This window comes from Podarcis bocagei (assembly GCF_964188305.1).
Source record: "Podarcis bocagei genome assembly, chromosome: 6".
In the NCBI taxonomy this organism is placed as follows: Eukaryota; Metazoa; Chordata; class Lepidosauria; order Squamata; family Lacertidae; genus Podarcis; species Podarcis bocagei.
In genome coordinates, this window is record NC_138130.1 from 34618895 (window position 1) to 34631037 (window position 12143).

At 42.0% G+C, this 12143-nt stretch overlaps 1 protein-coding gene across 2 annotated transcripts in view; it reads right to left on the bottom strand.

Annotated features, from left to right (window-relative positions):
* Positions 1-3476, bottom strand: part of PPP2R3B (protein phosphatase 2 regulatory subunit B''beta) — a 37650-nt gene extending 34174 nt beyond the window's left edge. The window contains exons 1-2 of one of the 2 annotated variants that reach the window (XM_081197078.1): positions 3293-3476; positions 1389-1891 (exon numbers count right to left, since the gene is read on the bottom strand). In XM_081197078.1, coding sequence (XP_081053204.1) covers positions 1389-1724 — 336 coding nt within the window. In that variant the 5' untranslated portion in view covers positions 1725-1891; positions 3293-3476. Of the gene's footprint in view, positions 1-1388; positions 1892-2815; positions 3169-3292 lie in introns of those variants that run through there. The other variant, XM_081197079.1, reaches the window with a different exon arrangement.
* Positions 3477-12143: the final 8667 nt, after the last annotated feature.

Sequence of the window (12143 nt, forward strand, 5' to 3'; positions counted from 1 at the left end):
CAGTGTATCATTCTTAATATGTGAACACTAGTTAGAAACAGTAGACATAGTAATAAAATAAGCTCTAATTCTGGTTTTCATTTACAGCATTCCACACTATTTGAAGTCCTTCGTGAATGGAGGAAGCCCTAACAAGCAAAGAATGTTCATTAAAAACAAAGTCACTAATGAAGCCATGCTTGTGGTTCTGTACCATCAGTGATGCCTGGTATGCTATTCATTAGACAGAGACCATTAACAGCTGGTGCAAGGTGCCATACAAGGGAGCAAGTGCTGACAACTACAATAAATAAATTCACAGGCTATAAATAGCTCATATCTGAAGGAACTGAGGAAATGGTATCAGCTGCATGGCATTCTGAATACTGCCACAGCTGTTAGGTTCTTTGCTCTGCTAGAGTGTAAAAAACTGAAGTTCAACATAACAATAAAGGAAGACAGAAGACAAGGCCTGAGAGACATCCAATACAATAGGTGGAAGTCAATGCTAGCTCTGCTCAAGAGCAGACACATTGGTGATAATAAACATGACAGTTAGACCCATTGAAATTAACCTAGTCTGAATAAGGTTCAGTTGGAAGCAACCCAGTGCTACTGCCATCAGCAATGAAACTTATTTCATATTAGTGATTCATCATAAGCATTTCCATGTCTGCTAGTGATATGCTGGAACAACTGCCGATACCCCACAACCTCACTACCTAAATGTTTACAAGTTATAGGGTTGAGCACTTAAAAGTCACTTCTATTGTTTGTTACAAAACCAATTGTAGTAACACCAAACACACATAATAGTCACTATTTCCCCCCATAAGATACTTTTATGATTTCTGCTTTTCCCATGCCTAGAAAGTACGGGCCTGAGCAGCTCTTTTCAGTTTGCTACACCGCTTTCCCAGGGAAAATGTGCTCTTTATAGAACTGAATTGGAGCAAACATCAATCTGCAAAAAAACCAACTGACCTTTGGTTCAATTCATTGGTAAAGATCAGGTTTCCCCAGGGGAATGCAGCAGGACAAGTGAAAATCTGGATGAGCCCTCATTTCCAGTTTATAATGGGGAAAAACAGCTGCATGGAATTTCCTACAGACCAACATGCTCAAGTCACATCTAGATTTTATTTTAAAAGGTTGATTTTTTTTTTCAAAAACAAAGAAGATTCTTGCACTCTATGATACCTACAAGGCCATTTTATTATTGATTTGGGGTTAAATGTTCATTGCACTAGTAAACCATGTGTAACTCACAGTAGATGAAACTAACCTTTACAGCCCTTATTTGTGTCCAAAATGACAAAAACTGGTGAGTACTATAAAGCAAACATTCATAGCTTATCTTAAATGTGCTTAAATGGGCTTACCTTCCCAAATAGCAAAAAACCACTTACACTTTTGGTGCTTGAAGATCTGCGTTTACCTCGAATATTAGAAAAGCTCCTTGGGCTTGTTGGTGTCCCCAGTGGGAGAGCAGTAGACAGATGAGGAGGGCTTGTAGTAGTCAAAGTAGACATCAAATTCCCCAGCATGCTTTGCTTCGAGACACAATTTATATGGCTAAGAATATGTTCATTGTTCCGAGCATCACCACTACCGATTTCAATCTTCTCCTTGTTAGTTATACTTCTTAAGCAGTCCTTGAGCATCACCTGAGTTGAGGCATCACTCAACCAGCGCAAAAAGAGTTCGTCCACTTTCATTTTTACTACAGGCTTCAGAACTGGCATTTTTTCTCCCTTTCTCTGCTTTATGCCTCAACAAAATGGCTGCAGTTCTCAATTCAGATTCTAGAGTTCTCCACCTTACTTCCTGAAAAAACCCCCACAGTATTTCTTCAGAAATTCTGATGTAATGCTGTCGTTCATTTATATACTGCTTTTCGGGTCAAAGGAACCTAAAGCAGTGAGAAGCATATTAATACCAAAGAAATATACAACAAACACACCTTGAATACAATTAAAACATAAAATAACCACCAATCATACTGGACATGCACCCAAGGAGTTGCATTCATGCCCTTGCCACTGATACAGCTTCCCAACCTACCACTTCTCACTTGGAAGCCAGGTTAACTCATCTCTCATGACCCTTTTTGCACTGGCTGCTTCACAAGTATCAGAGAAGGAGAGATTTTAGAGATAGGTATAAACAGTAATGATGGTGCCCTGGTGTGATGGTTTTATTATCCTTTATTTTATTCCTTTTTATCCTTGATTCTGGCTTATATTGAGTGTGTTTAACATCCATAGCATAATACATAGCATAATACATTTTCATTTATAAATGACTTATTGTATATCTTTGTTTGAATTTTTGCAAAGGCCTCAGACCATAAGCAAAGAAGGTTTGATCTGGCTACAAAATTTCAATATAAAGATATTTCATTTGAGAACATATTAGGAAAACACCAAGGGGGAAAAATGGAATAGGTCTAAGATTATGAAGAATCACTATGCTTAGAAAGTTGAGGTAATTGTAATCTGTTTTAGTATTTTAACTTTTGTCTGTTTTAAAGTAGAGTTGTTTCCCCTCCCCTCAATTTTAAGGTTTTATCATTTGTAAAGCACTTTGAGTGTTGTTGTTGTTGTTTTTACAATCAAGCAGTATACACATTTTCTGAAAGAAATAAAATAACCTGAAAGAAATAAAATAATCCTCCTAAAAGACAAGTTAACATCACATCCTTATAATAGATTAAGGCATACTGATCAAGGAATAAATAGTTTTTGCACCTATTTATGCTTATTCCTGTTTAGTTTTAAGGATTAAGGATGTGTCAGTGAGTTTTTGAAGAACAAACTCATCGTGTGTTAAGTACCTGAGCCTCTCCAACCTGGGCGACTCTCTTCTGTTTGGGTGCCAGGCCTTTAGCAGCTGGGAAACGAGCAGGGAAACCTAACAATTCCCCGCTTGATGCGAGCCAAAAACTTCCCCTTGCTGAACAGCTGCTGGAAACAGACAGGGGCAGGAAAAGGGCGGCAAGGCTAATAAGCCGCCCAACCTTCGGCTAACACACATGGGCGACTGTAAGCCAAGCACTGCATACGTTGGGCTACGTGGCTACAGGTGAATATGTTTCCGAGGCTTTGGGGGGAGGGAGGGGTTCCTCCAACCCCCCACTGAAGTCCACCTTTAAAAAAGAGCCTCCTTGCACTTTGGATCCGCCCAGTGTTTATTTTATCCGCAACACAGCCGTGGCCACTTCTGCCTGCATCCCTCCCCGCCCACCGCCAATGTGTGAGGAGATGCAACAGGTGTGTCTTGTGAGGCGTTTGGCTCCAAGAGGTGAACTCACCTTTCAGGGTGGCTACCTGACTGCCTAGCCCGGCCGGTTTTCAGGAGTCTGTTCCCCCCCCCCACTCCTCCCTCGTCGGTGTGGCCCAGAGAAGCGAAAACTGCTTTTCCCGCCCCCGCTCGGTCGTCCTTTTAAAAAGTTCGTTATTTTTAAGCGGTTCCCACCATCTCCCCCTTCTTTTGCGCATGCGCGCCTTGGGCACGCATGCGTTCTGGGGCAAATGAGCCCAGGTAAGGGACGCGGGCGTGTGGGTGCGCGCACGCGCACGCCAGCGAGGCGGCGAAATCGAAATCGCCGTTGTGATGACGGCGGGCGGCGGAGCACTCTGATTGGCTTGTTCGCTCGCGCCGCGGAGCGAAGGAAGAAAGCTCGCCGTTTACTGCCGCGGGGGAGGGGCGGGTCTGAATGATTGACGGATATACGGGTGGGTGTTTATGTGAAAACTGGCTCACTTTCTTGACTGCTCTGCAGGGGCTTTTTGAGTTCTCTGCTATGGATTCGCAGATGTATTTCAGGCTACAGATTCTCTGCCGATCTGTAAAATGGATTTTTCTGTTTTCTAAATGCCCAAGTCTTTAATAATGTGATTTCGTGATTACGTTCCGAAATACATAGTATGGCAGTGTCCTTGTTAATTTCAGCCAAAATGTCACAGCATGAGTTCTCCATAGTTTCATTGTCTTGGATGGAAGGGAGAAGGAAAAACTAGCTTGAAATTCATACAACTTGTATTGGTATTCATCTTAAGCTAGGAGCTGTTTATGCACTATTCCTTTAAGCACACCCACCCACCCGAAACCTGGGAATTGTTGTTTGTTAAGGGTGCTGGGAGTTACAGTTCTGAGAGAGGTAAACTACAGGCCCCAGGATTCTTTGAAGTAATAATTCAAATGCAGCTAACCACTAAAAATGAATGAATGTAGTCAAAGGACTTGTTAAACAGCCCAGGGGTATAGTATTCCATAGGCTGGGTGCCACCACAGAAAATGCCCTAGCCCTGATTGCTGTCAGCTGTGCCTCATAAGGTCAAAGGATCTGGATCGGAGCCTCAGATGAGGATTGGAGCATGTGGGAAAGAACATACAAGTCCCCAGGTCCCAAGCCATCTAGAGTCTTAAAGGTTAACAACAGCACCTTGAACTGAGTCCAGATAGAAACTAGCAGCCAGTGCAGGTCACACAAAATTAGCATGATGGAATCAAAGTGTCTGGCTGGAGGATTTTATACTAATTTGAGTTTTGAGCACTTTTCAAATGTAGCCCTACACAGAGTGCATTATGGGGCCATAGATGTATTGAAAGACGGAACTGTATACAGTCTCTCATATCACAGATGGTATGAAAACGACTGGGGTGCACACCAAATCCCAATGTGTTTGGTAGCTTTCTGCTGTGTATGGATATTGCCATGTTCCAAGGATATCCACCCAACAATAACTCCTGGCTTGTGGAGCATAGTTCCCTAAGAGTGTACTGATGGCTGAGGTGAAAAAGCTAGCTGTCTCAGTCATATGGTGCTGACTCGCCATCGTGTATCCAGCTGCTAAATTCCATTAAAGTGGAGTTAAAAATACATTAAATATTTTCCTATTGCGTTGCCATGTAAACAGCTGCTGCAGTTGCCATAGGGATGTTGAGGGATTGTAAATTGAGCAGAACATGGTACGTGTGATAGCAAATGAGAGGAGAGGTGGAGCCAGGCAAAAAATAGGCCAGTTATATGATGCACAACATAAGCCACCTACTAAGTGTCCATAGAACAATTACATTTTTTAGAACCCTTTCCCAGTTGATCTCTTGTGCTTCAGTTTCCGTATTGTGAAAAGCTACAGTTTTAGTGCTTGCCATCCAATCACCAGGACCAAATGTAAAGTGATGTCTGTATTTGCATGGTGGTGACCATTAATACAAGTGGGCTGGCAAAATGCAGTTGTAACACACTGAGGTGTAAGTCCCGAATCAATATCTCATTTTGTACAAGAGCTAACGGCATTGTCTTAAGCCACTGATTTCTAAACTGGACTGTAGGGAACCTCACAGTCCCTCAAAAGCTCAGCAAGAAAACCTTGATGAAGAGATTGGCATCCAACAAACCTAGCTAGTGCCTGACATGTTGTATCTTTAGTTTTAGATCTTATGATTTATGTGGAAATTGTTTCAATTTGGTTGTGCACTTTTTGATGTGTTTTATTTATTGTTTTGTGACGCGGGTGGCGCTGTGGGTTAAACCACAGAGCCTAGGACTTGCCGATCAGAAGGTTGGCGGTTCAAATCCCCGCGACAGGGTGAGCTCCCGTTGCTCAGTCCCTGCTCCTGCCCACCTAGCAGTTTGAAAGCACGTCAAAGTGCAAGTAGATAAATAGGTACCGTTCTAGCGGGAAGGTAAACGATGTTTCCGTGCGCTGCTCTGGGTCGCCAGAAGCGGCTTAGTCATGCTGGCCACATGACCCAGAAGCTGTACGCCGGCTCCCTTGGCCAATAAAGCAAGATGAGCGCCGCAGCCCCAGAGTCGGCCACAACTGGACCTAATGGTCAGGGGTCCCTTTACCTTAGTATTTATTGTTTATGACTTCTGTTATGTTTGTAATTATGTAAATCTTGTCATGTTGTAAGCTACCTTGAGCATAGTTTCAGCTATGGAAAGGCGGCATACAAATAAAATGATGGTGATGATGCTGATGCTAATGCTGATGTGTGCCTTCTTCAGCCAAAGGAACAACCTTTCTAAGATGACATGGGGGGGAAGGCAAATGTAGGTGAAACAATTAATGTAAATTGATGGCAACACGAGAACGGGCCTTTTTTGTGGTGGCTCCCCATTTGTGGAATGCTCTCCCTAGGAAGGTTCACCTAGTGCTTTCATTATACAGCACACCTTTAGGTGCCAGGCAAAAATGTTCCGCTTTAACCAGGCCTCCGGCTGATTGGCATCCAATGGGGAGTGGTTATTAGGTTGCTTTTGTTTTATTTTTTATTATGTATTTTGTGTTTTTATGTTGCGATTTTATGTTGTAACTGCCCTGGGACCTGTGGGTCAAGGGTGATATACTACTGCTGCTGCTACTATTACTACTACTAATAACAACCTTTGTACACTAAACTAGTTTCTACACACACTCACAAGAATCTCTGTCAAAATAAAAAAATTCCGTCCAGTAGCACCTTAAAGACCAACTAAGTTAGTTCTTGGTATGAACTTTCGTGTGCATGCACACTTCTTCAGATACACTGAAACAGAAGTTGCCAGATCCTTCTATATAGTGAGAAGGTGGGGAGGGGTATTACTCAGAAGGGTTGGCAGATAGCTGAGATGAGCCAATCTCCCATTCCCACCACCCTTCTGCCAATCTCCCATTCCCACCACCCTTCTGAGTAACACCCCTCCCCACCTTCTCACTATATAGAAGGATCTGGCAACTTCTGTTTCAGTGTATCTGAAGAAGTGTGCATGCACACGAAAGCTCATACCAAGAACTAACTTAGTTGGTCTTTAAGGTGCTACAGGAAGGAATTTTTTTATTTTGACTATGGCAGACCAACACGACTACCTATCTGTAACAAGAATCTCTGTATCATTCATATGGGCAAGCAAATGCCATTATCAGAGCTCAAGGACACATTTCATCCAGGCAAAACATACTCCAAGAGAGTGTGAAGCAGGACCAGTCATGGAGGATGGCGGCCTGAGGCCAGGCCAGAGTCCAGACAGAAAGACCAGGATAATAACATTGCTGAACCTTATTGGGGTGCTGTAAAGATTACTACAGTAATGCATACCAGACTTGTTTTTGACCACTCACCTGGTGACTAGGGAATTCTTTCAGGAGAGTGAGGCGGTTCCTCTTCTGACTGTTTTATGTTGGCTGAGTGGGAGGGTGATTTGCCTCCCTCCTGCCCAGCATAGAAACCAAGTGGGCTGATAGGGAAAGGATAGTGTGTTTGGCTCTTCACAGGGGGCAGGATTCCTATCCCAGTGTGTAAAGTGCAAATATTTGACAATTTGGTGCCCTCTAATGGTATTCCCAAGGCCTTCCACTTAAGATAGACTTTCACTTTGTCTTTAATAGTAGGGATGTCCCTGGGAGTTTAGTGTAAATATTGCAACGAGACTCATGATTTGGGTGTATGGAATAGTTCTAAAACGATTGTTGCTGTATCTTTCTCAACTCTATCTTTCTGTATCTTTCTCAACAAAAATGAAAAATAAAGCTCGCATACATCATATTTCAGCAATGGCCACCCAAAGTAGCAGAAAGCATGTGATAAAACCTCAAGGGTCTTCTAATAGGAGACACTGTCATTCAGCGATTAGCTAAACAGCTACCCATGTGAATGCTTTTATATATAACATCTCAGGCATGCGGAATCTCCCTTAGCTCCTCTCTCTGTGTGTGATGGCCTTAGTGACTGAACTACACAAGCTCTCAGTCCAGTACAACTGTATACAGGGTTGCAGAAATCAAATGATAATGTACAAACACTTAGCAATTTGGGGAAAGGAAGCTACTAAACTGTCAAGGAAGACAGAACCTTGTAACATTATCCTGATACAGTGGTACCTCGGGTTACATACGCTTCAGGTTACAGACTCTGCTAACCCAGAAATAGTACCTCGGGTTAAGAACTTTGCTTCAGGATGAGAACAGAAATCGTGCTCCGGCGGCGCAGCGGCAGCGGGAGGCCCCAGTAGCTAAAGTGGTGCTTCAGGTTAAGAACAGTTTCAGGTTAAGTACAGACCTCCGGAACGAATTAAGTACTTAACCTGAAGTACCACTGTACATGTAAGGCCCCCTAAGTACAATAGGACTTATTGTCAGTTATATAGGACCGCAGCTATAGGGAGAAATCCTAAACTCCCAGGAAAGAAGGCAGAAATATACATTGGATCTTGACCATCCTCCTCTCTACAAAGATGCATGTTACGTGCTGTATACAGAAAGAAGGAGGCAATAGAGAACCTGTGGTCTCTGGGTGCATTGTAACCTTGGAGCTCCCCCCCCCAGGGATTTAGGAATGCTCTGCCTATATATGAAATACACACTACAGTAGTACCTCGGGTTAAGTACTTAATTCATTCCGGAGGTCCATTCTTAACCTGAAACTGTTCTTAACCTGAAGCACCGCTTTAGCTAATGGGGCCTCCCGCTGCCGCTGCGCCGCCGGAGCACAATTTCTGTTCTCATCCTGAAGCAAAGTTCTTAACCTGAAGCACTATTTCTGGGTTAGCGGAGTCTGTAACCTGAAGCGTATGTAACCTGAAGCGTATGTAATCTGAGGTACCACTGTATGAACATGCAGTCTTTATCGTAATAGAAACTCATTAACGTCATTAAAAAAACCCCAAAACCCCTCTCTACATTTCCTTGTTGACCCATCTACAGTATCTGTTCAACATTCCATGGATACATGTATGTCATTTTAATATTAGAGAACACAACAATTGGTAACAGCTACCTCCAGGATGCTCTTATATATGGCAGATCTATGCCTGCTTTTCATATAAAGGGTGGGAGGCTAATTCAAATAGTTTGGCAACTTGCCCACACCAGCAAATCAGCACACTTTAACCTCTCTTGCAGCTGTCTACCAAAAATAGAATTAGAATGGTTAGCTACAGATCATATGCCATCCAGAAGTAGCATCGTATGCAGACAAAAAAATGTGAACAATGCTGACTTGGTATACATGCTACCCACCTTGGAGGAAAATGCAGTTCGGATGAACTTGAGTTGCTTCATTTCATTCTCTAGTTCATTGCTGCTTATTTCAAGATATAAATGGGATAATTGACTTGAAAATTTTACAACTGCTGCAGCATCAGGAAATCATGATGCAAGATTTAATTGTGAATTGCTTTTCAACTTGATGGTTTGCTTTTCTGGTTTAGGTACTATTTACAACATAGCTCTTAAGAGTCTGTTGCAAATAGTCTGCCTGTTGACTGCCACTGAGTCACATTCTCACATGAGTACAACAAAGTTATTTGTAAATCATCTGAATTTTTTGGGATTTAGTAAAATTGTATTCAGCATTAGCAGCTGCAGCAAACAGTGGACAGGCCTGCCAGCAGCTTTATCCTTTGTTGACTGACTGTTCGTCTAGCTCTGCAGAGAAATGTGATGTTGTGGCAGGGTTGTGTGAGTAGCAATTTACCAAGTGGTTTGCCAGGTTCATGCCAAGGAGAATTTAGCAGGTGTGATTTCCCTGTCATGGATCCATTCCAACAGGAGAAGCTAATTTCAGTGGCATCTTAAGGGTCAAACAATATTTTGTGGGTAATGCGTGCATAATTTCTCAACCTTTCTAAAAAACGAAAAGCGCTGTGGGCAGATGGCAACCTGAGCACAGAAGTGGCAGGGCTGCTTAATCCTTCCTGCCATTTGCCCACTCAAACTATCACGCACATCCTGATACAGTGGTACCTCGGGTTACATACACTTCAGGTTACAGACTCCGCTTACCCAGAAATAGTTCCTCGGGTTAAGAACTTTGCTTCAGGATGAGAACAGAAATTGTGCGGCGGCAGAGCAGTGGTGGCGGGAGGCCCCATTAGCTAAAGTGGTACCTCAGATTAAGAACAGTTTCAGGTTAAGAACAGACCTCCAGAACGAATTAAGTTCTTAACCTGAGGTACCACTGTATATGTTCCTTCATTAAAAAAAAAAAGCTTTTTATTAATTCCCTGAGCGTCTTTTCTTAAACTGACCAACAAACCAACAACAACCAAAGCCACAGACAGCAAGGAAGACCTGGATACCTGCATTAAGCTAGCCAGCGATTTCTTTTTCTTCTGTGCTGCCAGTTCGCCAATTTTTTATGTTGGTGTTTAACAATCTTTTACATTTTTGTTTCTTAAGGAAGATACACAACTGGAAGTAATTTATAGATTAAGTTTACCATGCTAGTATGAAGGAAGTGCTAGCAGAAATAAAAATGGGAGCATTAGTTCTTTTTAAATGCATCTTTGAACTATAGTTTAGCATTAATGTGCATGAGTAGCAGTGAGCTTCAGACTCCCTGGCTCCTTTTCTTCCTTTTACCTATCTGCAAGGAAGAGGTTGGAAACTTCTGCTTTAAAACTAACCAGAATTCTTTGCTACATCCTAAATCAGGGAAACTGGTTAGCTTTCACTCATTTTCTTTCCGTTTCCTTCCCTTCATCTCTTCTTGCTTTTCTTTAATCATTTGGATATAGCCACTATACAGTAGTGACCAGCATTCCTGTGTGTGTGTGGTTTTTTGTTTGTTTGTAATACTTGAGAAACTAAACTATATAAAATTGCTCTATTTCAGTCTGAGAGAAGCCAAACATTTTCTCTTCCAGCAATATTATTCTAGAAATAGCTTCTTCCTCTGTCTTTCTAGAAATTGTGAGATGGTAGTAGTTGCAGTTGTAGACCAATGTGCTGGCAGGTTCTTAATTTCCAAAATACAGTGGTACCTCAGGTTACATACGCTTCAGGTTACGGACTCCGCTAACTCAGAAATAGTGCTTCAGGTTAAGAACTTTGCTTCAGGATGAGAACAGAAATCGTGCTCCGGCGGCACAGCAGCAGCAGGAGGCCCCATTAGCTAAAGCGGTGCTTCAGGTTAAGAACAGTTTCAGGTTAAGTACGGACCTCCGGAACGAATTAAGTACTTAACCTGAGGTACCACTGTACAAGTAATAAAAAGCCAAGCACTCTAATCTATGCAAAGGGCCCTGCCATTGATTTCAGACTGACCCAGGAAGATTGAGATCAGCAATTGAATTCAATAAAGAGGAATAAAAATATTAGAAAAAGGTGTGTAAATCCCAAGTAGTAAATAATATAGGCATTGCATCATTTATGAAACAGTATGTGATTGTGAAGCAGTTCCACTAACTGAATAAACCACTTAAAAATGTAGGCTCTGTGCAACTTGAATATGGTTTCAAGTTCTGGTTCAATTGTTTATGTAGTGATTGGAATGCTAATATCTGTATAACATGGAACCAGGCCAATTCTTCCATTAAATATGGAGAATTTCCAGGAAGCTTATATTGGCATAATATTTCATATCCATTGGATGATTTGTGGAGTTAACGTGCATGAATGTGTACACATGGAAACGTTCTGTGTGAATGTGTTGGCTGCACAAGTGTAGGGAAGGAAGCCTCACTAGACAGAGATCATGGTCCTATGTAGAGTGAAGCATGAGTAAGTCCATTGGAACTGGGCTTAAATGTGCTTAGCTCTTTGTACGATTGTGGCTGTGATACTGGGTTGAGGCCTGGGTTGCGGCTGCGGCTGTGTTCAGCTATAAAAGATTGTTGGTGACTTGAGGGCACTAAAGTTTAAGCAATTCACCACAATTCTGCATAATAGGGTTCTTGTGAAGATAAAGGAGATGGCAACTGCAATTGTGAGGCACTTTGTACTTTTAAGAAAGTGTTAAAATAAATTATTTTAGAAAAAAAGAGGCCCAGTTTATTAGGCTAAGTGCATTTTTGATGAAAATTCTGTGAGAATTTTTGACAGAATGTTCTTGGTTTATGGGTTCAATACACTGCCATCTAATCACAGTGGGATTTTTTTTCTGGTTGAATATACTGATGGAATTAATCAGAAAGTCAAAAATTATTTCTGAACTGACCTCTACACCATGAATACTTGCTTAAAATGAGAGTTATTCTTAGGGTGCAAAATAAACTGTTTCCAGATACAGCTTTTGCAAATGAGCAAAATAAGGTATTGGCAATGGTATTTTGCCACATTCTCTTGCACAGTTCAGGGTTGCAAAGCAGTTTAGTGGTCCACCAGCCCACCCCCAAATTTGTATGGATTACTACCTCAAAAATTTAAAGTGTAATCCAGAAACAAATTTCATGA